General features: G+C 28.5%; 4 protein-coding genes across 4 annotated transcripts; 1 reads left to right on the top strand and 3 right to left on the bottom strand.

Annotated features, from left to right (window-relative positions):
• Positions 1–1009: 1009 nt before the first annotated feature.
• Positions 1010–1409, bottom strand: OCT59_002547 (uncharacterized protein; the record flags this gene model as incomplete). Its single annotated transcript, XM_066144593.1, has 2 exons — positions 1010–1129; positions 1221–1409. The coding sequence occupies 2 exons, from the start codon at positions 1407–1409 to the stop codon at positions 1010–1012; spliced, it is 309 nt and encodes a 102-aa protein (XP_065995746.1).
• An 847-nt stretch (positions 1410–2256) lies between these two features.
• OCT59_002548 (uncharacterized protein) lies at positions 2257–5579 on the top strand (the record flags this gene model as incomplete). The annotated part of the gene is made up of 5 exons (XM_066144594.1): positions 2257–2360; positions 2437–2774; positions 2866–2895; positions 3032–3277; positions 3367–5579. The coding sequence occupies 5 exons, from the start codon at positions 2257–2259 to the stop codon at positions 5382–5384; spliced, it is 2736 nt and encodes a 911-aa protein (XP_065995747.1). The 3' UTR covers positions 5385–5579.
• An 843-nt stretch (positions 5580–6422) lies between these two features.
• OCT59_002549 (uncharacterized protein) lies at positions 6423–6710 on the bottom strand (the record flags this gene model as incomplete). The annotated part of the gene is made up of 1 exon (XM_066144595.1): positions 6423–6710. The coding sequence occupies one exon, from the start codon at positions 6708–6710 to the stop codon at positions 6423–6425; it is 288 nt and encodes a 95-aa protein (XP_065995748.1).
• Positions 6711–7004: 294 nt separating this feature from the next.
• On the bottom strand, positions 7005–8241 carry OCT59_002550 (uncharacterized protein; the record flags this gene model as incomplete). Its single annotated transcript, XM_066144596.1, has 5 exons — positions 7005–7075; positions 7208–7276; positions 7479–7676; positions 8058–8168; positions 8238–8241. The coding sequence occupies 5 exons, from the start codon at positions 8239–8241 to the stop codon at positions 7005–7007; spliced, it is 453 nt and encodes a 150-aa protein (XP_065995749.1).
• Positions 8242–15680: the final 7439 nt, after the last annotated feature.

The raw sequence follows: 15680 nt of genomic DNA on the forward strand, positions 1-15680 counted from the left end.
GTAAGAGTTTCTTAAGATAGAAATCTATCAAACAAATAATAACAAACACAAAGGTAAAACAAATAAAACACGCAAAAAGTTTACTACAAAGAAAAACTAACAACAAATCATACAAAAACACAATACTTCAGATAATACAATCTAAACTCACTGTTAGATTACCCAGGTGTTAACAACCTTTATTCAAAAGAAAATATTGCTCTATATATGTTTACATTTGCACACATGACAGTTTAAACTTATCAATATTATCCTATTATACTAATATGATTAATCAATCAATTGTCCTTTTTTCATTGCAATTATCTGTAGAAACCTTCCTATTGATATTTCGTATAAGTTCTATGTGTCTATATAATTCATCAACTATGTAAAGTTCAAGAAACTTCTCTAGCTAAACTAATAAAGCAATTTTCTAAGGTTATAATAATTAAACTGATACTTATAATTGAATACTCATGAGTCAAAAGTACTAATAATACTAAAAGTGGTTAATTAATGTAAATAACTAATAAAACTAAATTATATTATAAGTAATGTTTCATATTGTAATAAACTCAGCCATAATCATAGGATTTCTGCGTACTATATCATGTGACTTGTTCGATCTTCAACTATTTTCATGGGCAACCCTAACAATAATCTTTGATTAATTCTATCTTAAGCAAAAATTTTGGTAACAAAGAGCTTTGATAATAAATGACTAAAGGCTATTGTGTTTAGTAAAAGTACATTTAAAATTTGACTTGTTTAATAGTAAATCAAATTGGTTGGCAACATAAAATCTCTTTTTGTTTAGTCTACGTAGTGTTCTTTCCTTCAATACTTACTTTTAGAAATAAATGAACAAGCTCAACTTCTATTGTCATGTTAGTTGTAAGCTTCTGATTCCCATAATAACTTGGATATCATCTTCATCTATCAACTTCGAAGTCACATCTTGTATAAAATCTTAGGCTATTATATAATCGTGAAAAATTTTAGTTTTCTTTGGGTAGTATTTGAAATGTTACTTCTGGTATCGTTTCTCCCAATGATTGTGAATTGCTTTGTTAGCTTCAGTTTCTACAAAATCATTGGGGTCTTCAAGGGATATATTAGAAGTATTTTGAGAAGTTGAATGCTTGTTCTGATTTCAGCATGAAAGTGCTGACTTATGCAAAAACTTCTTCTCCCCTGTTTCTCTGTCTCATCATATCATTTACCTTTTTCTTACTCACTGAGACTAAGAATTCATCAGTCTTCCTATTCTCTAACGATTTATTAGATGTACTAGGCTGTGTTGCAACATTAACAATAACTTGCTCCTGCTTGATTTTTCTAACATTACAATTGAGTTCTGCAATGAGTTTAGCCTTTTCTTTATCACTCTGCTCTAATTTTGCAAGTCTGGCTTCATTCTCCTTCATAGCCTGCTTTAGTTTAGCATTTTTAACTTTAACCTTGGCATTTTCAGCCTTAATCTCAGCATTCTCAACTAGAAGCTTGATGACGCGTTATTTTAATAAATCAAATTCAGATTGCATATTTGATAATAACTTTCATATAGAACACAATTATTTAAAATGCATTTTTACCTAAGTGGGACTTTAGGTCTCACCTTTTTTTATTTACTAATACATCTCTATATCCCATGAAAAATATACTTAATACAATGTATAACATTTTCAGCTTGAATTCTTTATTGATACAGTAAATAAATTACATGATTTGATAATACATAGACTTTTTTTACAATGTGAAATGGTAGGCATTTCTATACTAATGCCTACAGACCCACACCATCATCCAAACTATCTATACTAATATAATATCCCAACATTAATCCGATTTCATTTGTCCTTAACATCGATATTCTAGATAGAACAAAAATGGTCATCAGTTATGCAGAGCCAGAAATAAATTAACAGTATTGACCTTAGTAGAACTCACCAAAAGTTTATGTTCCCCTAACAAAAAAAATAGATATTAGCTTTGTAAGCTCTGAGTCACTTCCTTGTAAATGTACAGTCATAACATACAGTATCTTTGTTTGCGTAATGTCTTCCCAACTGGGAATTATTTTGATTGGCACTCTCATGTGACATCATGACATGTGGCTGATTTTTGATTGATAAATTTTTTTAATTTTTTTCGATTTTGTATTTGGTCCTTGACACATTGCTGACTCTGTTCGTAATATTACTGACTCACAGTTCGTAGTAATTAGTCAACAACCGTTTATGAAAATATATATATATATGACATATAATCAAAATGTCAAGCTATTCTTCGCTATCTCGAGTACTTTCGCCGTTCCGGGTACAAACTAAATTCGAGGAAAATTCCCTACCTGCCAGTCCAGCGTTAAATCCAAAAAGGTCTTTATTTTATATTACTGAAAATTAATTTTTTGAGCCTTATTTTTATTTTAACTCTCGATTTTCGCAATTACAGATATACCGAAATTATGTTAGGTTGTATTGTTTTAGGCGAAAAGAACGCATTTCCTGTCGATTTCGATACAGGCAAGACCATAGGACATCTCAAGGGAGCCATCAAGGAGAAGAAAAGTGTGGCCTTTTGCAATACTGACGCAAACGATCTGAAATTATGGAAAGTCAACATTCCTGAAAGCAAGAAACAAGAGATATATGAAGGAATCGACATCAAAGTAAAGTTCGGAGGTGAGGAGCTGGACAGTGACCTCAAAACAATTGGACATGTTTTCGAAGAACAACCTCCTAGTGAGCACATCCACATCCTTGTGCAACTGCCAACGCCCGCCACCACTGGTAAGTGTCTCCCAATGGTTTACCTCTCGAACAAGAAATTCGCAGTAACAAAATATCGAGTTTGTTCTGATCTCTTTTTTTCGCGTTAAAGTAGGTCCCTCTCATCAAGGCGTTCCACAAGGTACGGTATCTCTAGTTAAATTTCCTGTGTTGTCTTAGTCTTTGTATTCTGGCCTGCCATTATTGATACATATAGGTTACTTGTACCGTATCTATTTGTTAATACACTGTGCTTTCTTATTGTTTACAAAACATAGTGACGTCGATCGAAGATGCCATGAAAAAGATTTTGGAGGGAATTCATAAACAAATGGACGTAGACAATGTAGACAATAATAAGCCCAAGCCCATGGCTCTAAAACAACGTGACCTTAAGCAAGCTATTGATGTGATTGACAGGAATTTTTGTAATTCCTTAGATAAACAAAAAGCTATAAAAAAAGAAACTCCCACGGCAAAGACAAACTATCGAATCCTTTTATGCGGTGGGGCACCTGGCATAGGTAACTTTCATACATTCTCTTGTATGTTTTTACTGCAGATAAAGCGGTTTTAGCCTTCTAATTAACAAATTCAAACTATAATTCACTAGGAAAGACACGTTATGGAGTTGAATTGTTTAATTGTCTCGACAAAGAATGGAAGATATCAAAAGGCCAAAAGCCTTACATGCTTTACATGCTTTTTGATTTCACTAATGGTTATGCTTTAGATGAGTATGAAATCCAGGGGGATATTAAAATTGCATCAGAAATCATTCTTGGATTGCGGTTGGCGTACCACTATTTGGTCCACAAAAAATATGTGATGAGTTTTACAGTGTTCCGTACGAAATCCAATGAATATAAGCAATGTTTCAGATTGAGTAATGTCCTCTTATACATCCACAACCTTGAACATGAAAGTCTGATTCAACGTGGCAAGCATCTTTTCATTTTTCTTCAAATTGATGAATTTCAGCTAATTTTCAAAGAGCGAAATGGGGGGGAAAAATTATTTAAGCAGTTAATGTATACCCTTGGGCATCATATGGCCGGAGAAATTCCTGAAGTATTTGTGCAGACTCTACTTTCAGGTACAGCACCACAGGATGCAATACGAGCAATGGAACCTACAATGTATTCTATTGAACCTCTTGACCTTCCACTGCTTTCCTTGGAGTCACGCCTTGAAATAATGAGGGAATTTGCAACAAATCATGGTGTTTCTGATTGTGTATGGGTACCAAAAGTTTGGATACATCAATTACTTCTTGATACAGGTGGTCTTCCACGTGCTTTGGAGTATCTTTTTGCAGAATTTTTCGGGCAAGATTTTACAAGGGTTAAGGAATTTTTCGAAGATCTTGAAAAAAAGAAACTAATCCCATCGACAATCTACACCAGCGTCTCAAAAGATATTGATACAGCATATAAAATCAAACCTTATGCTAGAGAACATAAAATGCTCATATACGAGCTTGTTTACAGAAATATTATGGAAATCGAATCAGATATATCTGATGTACTGCAAGATGGTGACCACCGTATAAAATTGGAACATCTAGAACGTGATAGGCACTTGATATTAAGGAGATCGGAAGAGGAAGATAAAGTTCAAATTGATATACCATACTTCTTTATGTATCATTATGCCAGTGTCCTTGGAGTTTTCACGGAACATCTAAACCATGCATTTTTACCTGACGAAATTTGGTCGTGGCAAAATTGGGAAAAATTTATCGCGGATTTTATAACTTCACGCATCAATATGATTGATGTGCTGAACAAAGAAAAATTATTAAAACTTGGAAATTTCTTTCGTGGTTCAGGTAGCAATGTTACACTGGGCCAGTTGATCAATTTCGGGTCTGTTGAAATCTATGAATTAAACCATCAATTTCCATGCCTGAACCTTTCTGCGAAAAAGGGAAAAACTGCTGTGTTAAAGCCGGGTTACATTATGATCAATGGTTATTCGGCACCATTTGCAGATATCTTTTTTTTAGTAGATGAACCTGATCCCATTCTTATTGCTATTCAATGCAGATTGAGAAAAAATCTTCTTAATCTGAAAACAATCGAAGATGAGCATAAGAGAAATGCAAATATTTCTCATAAAATGGAAGAAAAGGCCAGAAAACTGAAGAACGATAGCAAAATAGCGAGCAGAGAGAAGAAAGAGGAGTTACGAAAAGAAGCAGAGAAATATACGCAACTTGGTAACCTTTTGAGTAAATACCGTGTCATTACTATTTTTGTTACTACTCAGCGGTTTAATGAGGAATTAGAACGCATTCCTAATGATTGTATTCTGATTCATCAAGAAAAGTTTGATACTTTCTTCGGACCTGTATTTTCTTCTCGTACCAAGTTTGTAATGACCAGAGATTCAAATCCAAATTTGAGTACTGCAAGTCAATTGACGTCAAGATATAAAGCAATTAGTCAAGATATAGGGGAAAGAATTGAACAAACTAGAAAGAGAAGGATTTTTAGGTCACATGAAGAGTTCTGTGAAGAATTTAAAGAATTAGCTGATGTTAATGAGCTCCGAGATGATTTTATCTACTACCCATACCCTCCATATATAGAACCCTTTGAACATTCAAACAAGAGAACACGCGTTTAAGATAAAAATAATATCTTTGATTTTCTTCTACAGTATTTGATTTCATTGTTAGAATTATTGTTAATATTTATGAATAATATTGCTCTTTATCATATTACATCACGCACATATATTCACATATATACATAAAAAGACTTGTAGTTTTATTTTAATAATAAAGTATTACATGCGCTATATCATGCAAATATAAAACTCAATACAGTATAACAGCGTAATCATGTAGCATTTAAATAACTGATATAACAAGTTAAATGAGGTGTTACTTAAACCTGTATGGTATGGTTTTTTATGTATGTACTGTATGGTATGTATGGTTTTACGCAGTATGGATTTCAATCTATATATGCAAATCCATACAGACTTGCAATAAACCATACATGTATGAATTTTTAGCATACAAAAAATAATAATACATGACAATCAATACATGATCATAACAAATAGTATCTTAAAATAAACATGATATAACAATTTTATTTATTAAATCAAAATAAAAAAAATTAATTTTCTAATGCTTTGCGTAGCTTTATATTTTCTAATTCAAGTTTTTCAACTTCTGCTAAAGCTCTACGATTTGCTGTTTGCCTTTCAGCTAATTGCATTTTTCGTTCTTCAATTTAAATTGTATCAATCTCAAATGAATTATGTTCTTGATCATCACCATCAATTTTATTTTTTTTTGTTCTTACATTATCAATTGTTATTGTTGACTTTCTTTTGTTCTTGGTTTTTCTTGGTTAGTTATTTCTGGTATTTCAGAAAGTTATGTAGTATGATTGAGAATTTCTGTATAGTATGGTTAGAATGATTTACGTATGTATAATTTTAAAGTAGTATGTATGATTCATATTTATACATACATACTTAGATTACTATATAAAAAAAAATCATAGTATGTATGATTCATTTTTTTATTATTATTCTATACTACTAAAATTTAAATTTTAAGAAATTATAAATTTTATTTATATTACTTTAATACAAATTATATTTGATGTTATTTTTTAAAGTAATCCTAATGACTTCTTTTTTTCTAAATTAATTAGCTCCATTTGCTTCAGCTTTGGCAAGTGCCTTTCTGGCTGCAGCCTCTTGAACACAAATCTGAAGTTCACGCTTCTTAAGGGCTATTTTTCTCTCTTCTATATCAAAATCAATATTTTCAGTATTATTTTCAGTAATTTTGCATTGTTTAGAATTTCTAGTTGATGCAAATTGTCCTTTTCTTTTTGGTTGTAAACTTTCAGCTTTAATATTGGTTGAATTAACCAATATTGGCTTGTTTTTACCATTTCTTGTACCTAAATTTTTTAATGATAATATCATTATTAATTTTTAACTTTTTTTTTAATATATTTAGCTTATCAAATGCAAAAATACCTTTACGTGTAATTGCCTTAGAAATTTTTTTGACTCTCCATTATCACGTCTTGAATAGAGAACACCAAATTTATTTTCAATTTCCATTATTTTTAAAGCTTTTTGATCAACTTTACATCTTCTAATGATATTAAAAAATAAAGAAAATAACTGATTAAAATGCTAAATATAAAATATTCAAATTAGAGTTAAATTTAAATACCTAATTATTGCAGTTAACAATTTAAGATGCTTTCCTTTTCAATTAGCTAATGTATGAGCAGCTTCTGCTACATTGGTATTATTTGCACTGCTTGCCCATATTTCAGGATCTATTTTTGATGCATTTAAATTTAATGAGGCAAGAATATATGGCTGGCGGTAATAACAAATCCATTTTAAATTTTACATAAAAATTTGATTAATACTGTAAAGTAATAAATATAATAATAATAATATAATACCTTTAATTTTTGATTCTTCTAATTGTTCCAATGTATAAAATATTTTTTCAAGTTCACCAATTGATGGTGCTGTAGGGATATTTAAAATTAAATTTAGAGTTTCAGAGGAGAATTTTTTGCTCTTGCATTACTAAATATAAAATTTTGTTAATATTTTTTAACAAAATTTAACCATTAATTATTTTATAATAAATTTACCATTCAAAATAGACAACTCATGATTTAAAAATATATTGTAAATGTGTTTTCCAATCCTTGTGTGTGTCTTTACTTTGTAGAATAAGGTCCAATCCTTTTGCCTGAATAGGATCAAGATCTCCAATAATACATTCAATTCCATTTCCATCTATATGCCTAAATTTGACAGCCTGTCCAGTTAGATTCTTGATTACATTAAAAAGATCAGTAAAAAGTTGTTGATAGCCTTCTGCTGTGGTAACATTAGTATATACATGTACATAGGAAAGAACTGTATATAAATAAATAAATAAGATTTTGTAAAATATATAAATACCTAAATTTAATAAACAATATTAATAAAACTTACTTAGTTTATGTTCAGTATTATATGAATTTATTTCAAATTCGTTTATATTTCCTTTGACTAAGGTTGCTTGCCGAAACCTAGGGGTTTAGGCAAGATGGCGTTTCACTGAAAAGCGAAATTCTGCCAAAACTATATTAAAATTATATTAAAAAAACTGCGAAACTTTAGAGAAAGATGAAACTGCTAAAACTTATTATAAATGCCAAAACTGCTGAAACTCTGCCAAAACTATAATAAATCTATAGTAAAATTTTGACGAAACTAATCATAGAATTTTGAAAAGGTTTAGACAAGCAACCTTACTTTTGACCCTTTTAAATGTTAAGTCAATTTGAATTGATCCAAGTTGATGGATTAATTTGGCTTGATCCTTAAGCATATAAACAAAAATAACAAGTTCATTAGGGTAAATATCTAAAATAAAATTAACAATCAATTAGCTTTAAATGTATATTTAAAATATCTATAATAATTTTTACTTACTCATAGTATGTACATAATTGTGAAGTTTTAATTGTTTAGTTTATATACTATAGATAACACTAAGCATTTTCTGACCGAATGGATAGATGTTTTTGTAAGTTTTCCTAAACAAGATATCGCAATTTGTTAATATTATTAAGCGATGCATGAATTTCTGATAATGTCTCTACTTTGAAATTAGCTTTTAGTAAATTCCTTAAATTGATTTTACTATTTATTAATAAAAAATCTTAACATATGGGCTGATTTGTCTACTCTGCATTAAAAAGATTCTCCTCTGCAATTTTGCGGATTTTATTCAGAGTTATTGATTGATTTTCACAATTTTTGTTACTCAAAATTAGAGCTCCGAATTTGACCTGACAGATCAGGTGACCCGACGGGTTGACCTGAAAAATTCAGGTCAGGTAGCAGATTTAATGACCCGATCTCAGGTCAGGTCAGTCACAGCCAGGTACCTAACCTGACCCATTGACCTGACATATTTTGGTCAAAAATAAGACGTTTCAGCATTTATTATATATAAAAAAATGCCAAACTGACCTGAATCTGATGTTTTTTCATTAAAAATAATTACAAAAACGTCTTTTTTTATTAAAAACATCGGGTTCGATTAAAGAAACAAAAAAAAATGTTTCTTTATTAAAAAACATCGAACCTGACATTTTTTATTAAAAGAAATAAAAAAAAATTATTTCTTTAATTAAAAAATGTCTAACCTGACGTTTTTTATTAAAAGAAATAAAAAAAATTATTTCTTTAATTAAAAAATGTCTAACCTGACGTTTTTTATTAAAAGAAACAAAAAAAAATGTTTCTTTAATTAAAAGATGTCGGGTTTGATATTTTTTCATTAAAAGAAACAAAAAAAAATATTTCTTAAATTAAAAATGTTGGGTTTGGCGTTTTTTCATTAAAAGAAACAAAAAAAGTTTCTTTAATTAAAAAATGTCGGGTTTAACATTTTTTCATTAAAAGAAACAAAAAAAATGTTTCTTTAATTAAAAAACGTCGGGTTTAATGTTTTTTCATTAAAAGAAACAAAAAAATGTTTCTTTAATTAAAAAACGTTGGGTTTGACATTTTTTCATTAAAAAGAAACAAAAAAAATGTTTCTTTAATTAAAAAACGTTGGGTTTGACATTTTTTCATTAAAAGAAACAAAAAAAATGTTTCTTTATTAAAAAATGTCGAACCTGACATTTTTTATTAAAAGAAACAAAGAAAACGTTTCTTTAATTAAAAAACGTTGAACCTGACATTTTTTATTAAAAGAAACAAAAGAAAACGTTTCTTTAATTAAAAAACGTCGAACCTGATATTTTTTATTAAAAGAAACAAAAGAAAATGTTTCTTTAATTAAAAAATATCGAACCTGACGTTTTTATTAAAAGAAACAAAAAAAAATTGTTTCTTTAATTTAAAAACGTCAGGTCCGACGTTTTTCATTAGAAGAAACAAAAAAAAGACATTTTGGTGTAATAAAAAGTGCCGAAACGTTTTTTTGACCCAAAATATATCAGGTCAATGGGTCGGGTCAGGTATCTGAACTGACCCGTGATATTCGGTCAGGTCACCAAATTCATGACTTACCTTGGGTCGGGTCAAGTCAATTATCCGACCCGATTTAACCCATTCAGAACTTTACTCAAAATTGTTTTGTAATACCAAAAAATCATCTGATTAATGATCACTTGACTAAATAATAAGTTAAACAAAAATTTACATTTGCGAAACTTAAATTATTAAATATAAAAGAGCTGTGAAAAATCCCATTTCACTAATAAAAAACCCATTTCTCATATATATGGAATTTTTAACATATATTATTAAAAAGTAAGTATATTTTAATAAAATATAAAGTAAAATAAAAATTTATATAGCCTTAGTAGCTATAAATGTTTATAAAAGTATAATAAAAATATCATATAAAAGATGATATCATAATAGATATTTTCAAACAATAAAATAATTATTTTATGTCAGAGTTTGTATTACCATCTTTAAACGCAAATATATCAAGATTAACTGATCCGTTTTCTATAATTTTAGGCTCGTTGGAAAGCCCTTGTTCTGGACTTTATAGGCGAAAAAAGAGCTTGCCGATTGAATCATTAGATCCGGAGATATTTACGTTTAAAGTTGAGGTATGAATTTTTTAACATGCTTAAATGCAAATATCTTGGGATCCACTGATCCATTTTTTATAAATTTAGGCTCTTTGGAAAGCCTTTGATCTGGTCTATATGAACGAAAAAAGAGCTTGCCAATTGGATTACTGGATCTGAAGATATTTACGTTTTAAGTTAAGATACAAATTTTTAACATATATAGTAAGTACTAAGAATTATATTAATTTAAAAGAAATATTTACCAAATTATAGTATAATAACACTAAATAAAAATTTTTTAATACTCATTCCCAATTTACTGTATATTATATAGTATTTTGTATAATAAAAATGTAATAAAATTAATATTTTAATTAAAGGTAGACAAATCAGCTCATATGAAGAGTTAAATATGTTACAATTAAAATTACCAGAAGTAATTGACCCTACAGTTACTGATCAATGGCATTCTTTTTAATATCTTGAAGGTCATCTTTGATTCCATCAGAAATTCTTTCTGGTGGAGGAGGAGGATGATTATGTATTCCTTTACATATGATTATAATGCAGGGACATTGGTTTAAATTATATAGGGTTAAAAGAGTAAATTGTACTTTACAAGTTCTTTCCTTAATATTTCCTCTAACTATATGACTAAGGTTGCTTGCCAAAACCTAGGGGTTTAGGCAAGATGGCGTTTCGCCGAAAAGTGAAATTCTGCCAAAACTATATTAGAGTTATATTAAAAAACTGGCAAAACTTTGGAGAAAGGCAAAACTGCCAAAACTTATTATAAATGCCAAAACTGCCAAAACTCTGCTAAAACTATAATAAATCTATAGTAAAATTTTGACAAAACTAATCGTAGGATTTTGAAGAGGTTTAGACAAGCAACCTTATATATGACTATCAGAATTAATATGTGTTTTTTCTAAAAAAAATTGTTTAATTAATTAAAGTTTAAAAGATGCAACTAAATTAACTGAATATTAATAAAAACAAATTATATTACCACATAATTTTTGTTTTGAGCTTCTTGAGCTAATTGTTGTGCAATATTTTAATAGTTTCCTTTCTTCCTATTATTAATAGTAAGGAAATATTATTAATTATTAAAATAATATTGCATAATATACAATATAAATTAAGACTCATTATTACAATATTGCTATTTAACAAATCACGTAATAAAGGAATATCATAAGTTGCAGGATCAACTTTTATATATCGATGGTATTTATCATTTAGTTTATATTTATCACAACCAATAATATAATTAGAAGTAGATGTTTGATAGTTCTTTAGATTGATTAATTTTGGCTTGTCAGAACAAAATATACCATTTTGTTTAAATTTACATTTAGATTCCATACTTCCAAGATATAGTTTATTATGATTTAAAGTAATTATTAAATAAAATTAATTATCATTTAACTTTTGTAACTTACACATAAAATGCACTATTGCAACTTACACTGGTCAAAATTGGTGCTATTGGGTACATATCAGGTACCTGATATGTGTATAATATATGTAATATATGTGTATGATATTTAACAATACTACACATATCGGGTACCTGATATGTGTAGTATAAATGTAGAAAATCGGTGACACATCATGTAAACATCATATACACATCTTACACATATCGGGTAGTCAAATATCAGTGACATATTTTATAGATATCATACATTTAACACGCATATCGGGTAGTAAAATATCAGTGACATATCTTATAGATATCATACATTTAACACACACATATCGGGTAGTAAAATATCAGTGATATATATTATAGATATCATACATTTAACACACATATATCGGGTAGTAAAATATGTAAAATATTGGTAATATATATTTTTATTGTATACGTTTGACAATTTCATATTAAAACTAATAGATTTATATCTCTTTTTTATTTTAATTTGGGCTAAATGAAATTCAATTTTATTAAAATTTATAAATTTATTTACATAAAAGCAATAATACAAATCTTACACTATCTGCTACGTAAAATCAAATAAAGTTGAACATAATTATACTATGTAATATGTTAAGTTCTACCGAAAGTAGCAATGATAATAAAATTACCTCTTTGCTTGTTTTGTTATATCTATTTATTATTTAAAAGAAATATCAGTGAAAATATTAGTAAGTATATTAATTAATAGGAGAAAATAAAATAGAAATGTTAATAAAAACGTTAGTGGTAAATATAGAAAATATTAGTAAAAATGTTAGTAGGAAGAAAGAAAAGTTAGTAAAATAGAAAATGTTAATAGGAGAATGTTAATAAAAACATGTTAGTAGTATTTAATATTAATAGAAAATGTTAAGTGGTAGAAAACATTAGTGAGAGAAAAGAAAAAAAGTATTAAAACGTCAATAGAAAATGTATATATAAAAAGAAAAAAACAAGCATAATGAAAATATACCTTTATGTTTATTTCTAAATATAAAAATAAAAATAAAAATATATTAATATTATTTCATAATAACTAAGTAAAGAGTTTGTTTTAAATAAAAAGTTTAAGAGAAAGGGCTTTTACGAAAGAAAAAAAAAATAAACAAAGTGCGAAATATAAATACCGAAATCATGTGATCAATCGCCTGATTACAATAACAAATTCTGATTGGGCCATGGATTTTAACCGAATTATTATAATTAATAAAAAAAATGCATTTATACTATTTATACTAGAATTACACTGCAAGTTAAACTCTTTATCGCTTTAAATAATACAAAACTCTACTTAAATATACCAATTAATCACAAATTGGGTACCTATCGGTAGCCTATTTGTCACCTATCATGCATACCAGTCAACATGGTAAATCACTGATTTTTCGTAATATTAAATAATAAATATTTATTTAGAAACTCCAAGAACCTACAAAAGAAAAAAAAAGTAATGTTACTAAGGAAAAAAAAATAAACGTGAAACTCCCCTTTCCCATTTACCTTTCACTAAAGTCCAGTTCATATAATTCGTCCAGCGTTCCTACAATAAAAGAAAAAAATGTAACGTTAGTAACGTTACTAAAAGAAGTAAATTTTTCTTCCATTAATACTTTCACTCAAAAGTCCGGTTCGTAATTTCGTCTGGCTTTCCTACAAAAAAAAAAAGAAACGTTAAAGAAACGTTTCTTATTTAACACACATGACACACTACACCCACCCAACTTACATCAAGTGTAAGTTCACTTCATCAGGAAGTCACGGGAAAAATATTCATCAAATGTACATCGGTCACTTGATGTATATCATAAAGAAACGCTGAACATCGGACCCTGCAATGTACTACCGACGTCACAACATTTGATGTTTATCGCCAAATTAAAGATGTTCATCACCTGTACATTACGATTAATTAACACATTTATTAATGATATTAAAATACATGCGTTATTTATTATTATACTATCATTATACTATACAAATGTATTATTAACTAATTAATATAATATCTATGGCTATTTTAAATCTATATAATATGTTAAATACTAGATAAAAATTGATTTCCAAAATAAACCTATAAAGAAAAAAATGAAAATGTTAATAAAACTTTTCGTTAAAAATAAAAAAAAAGTAAAATTTGAAGGGATATATATACCTTCGAAATAGGATCCAGTCGCGTCTTGGACCTACAAAAGAAAAAAAAATGAAACCGTTAGTAAAAACGTTTCGTTAGAAAAAATAAAAATTTGAAGGTACTGTATAGTAGATCGGATATTACACAGATGACTGGATTGACCAGATTGATCAGATAATCTGGTCAAATCCTATTTTTTTTTATTTTTTTTTTAAAAAAAAATATTTTTTATTCTCCTTCGGTCTTTCCCTTTGGAATTCGGCTTAAACGGCTTAGGACGTTCGTTTTTCTAAGGGAACACCTTCCTGGAACTGGATTTCGGCTTGAAGGTAAGTTAGGAGGAGGGAATTTCGTTTCTTTTTTGTTTTTATTTATTTATTTATTTTTCTAACGTTTCTCTTTATTCTTTTTTGTAGACTTCGGCTTCTTGGATTATTTGGGATATTGAGTAAGTATGTGGGGGTGGGTTTTTTGGAATTTACTTTGAAGAAACGTACTTTAACGTTTTTTTATTATTTTTTGTAGATTTTGTCTTTCCGGGTTCTTTGTAAGTGTGTGGGGGTGGGTTCTTTTGGAATTTACTTTGAAGAAACGTACTAACGTTTCTTTTTTTATTATTTTTTGTAGATTTCGTCTTTCCGGATTCTTTATAAGTGTGTGGGGGTGGGTTTTTTCAGAATTTACTTTGAAGAAACGTACTAACGTTTCCTTTTTTATTCTTTATTGTAGATTTCGGCTTCCTGGATTATTTGGGATATTGGGTAAATGTGTGGGAGTTCTTTCAGAATTTACTTTGAAGAAACATATTAACGTTTCTTTTTATTCTTTTTTTGTAGATTTTGTCTTCCCGGGTTCTTTGTAAGTGTGTGGGTGAGTTTTTTCAGAATTTACTTTGAAGAAACATACTAACGTTTCTTTTTTTATTTTTTTTTGTAGATTTTGTCTTCCCGGGTTCTTTGTAAGTGTGTGGGTTGGGTTTTTTCGGAATTTACTTTGAAGAAATGTACTAACGTTTCTTTTTTTATTCTTTACAATTGTAGATTTCGGATTCTTGGATTATTTAGGATATTGGGTAAGTATGTGAGGGTGGGTTCTTTTGGAATTTACTTTGAAGAAACGTACTAACGTTTCTTTTTTTATTCTTTTTTGTAGATTTCAGCTTTCTGGATTATTTGGGATATTGGGTAAATGTGTAGGGAGTTTCAGAATTTACTTTGAAAAAAGCATACTAATGTTTCTTTTTTATTGGGATATGAGTAGTGTGTGGGGTGGGTTTACTTTAAACAAACATAATAATTTTATTTTGGTTCAAATTAATAAATAATTTCATATTACTATATAATAAACTATAAACTAATGAATATATTATGGCTTGAATTAAAATCTGAAAAAAAAAATTCGGTATAATAATAAAAAAATTATCAGATTGAACGGATTCAATCCCAATTTTCTGATGGATTTCGGGGCATACCTATACTGTACTGTAGGTTATATATATGACATACTATGCTGAAACATTTCACTTTTCACCGATATATAGATGCCCGATATATAACCAATAGCATAGATTTTGACCAGTGTGTATCGGTGATATATTGGGTACCCGATGAGGACCCCGAGCAATATATATATAGGTAACAAGAATGGTCAAAATTTTTATAATAGCTCTACGCAAGGTTTTTATTAAGATAAATAAGCAAACTCAACATGTGACTTCACAAATTGCCCAAAAA

Source organism: Rhizophagus irregularis, chromosome 10, assembly GCF_026210795.1.
Source record: "Rhizophagus irregularis chromosome 10, complete sequence".
In the NCBI taxonomy this organism is placed as follows: Eukaryota; Fungi; Glomeromycota; class Glomeromycetes; order Glomerales; family Glomeraceae; genus Rhizophagus; species Rhizophagus irregularis.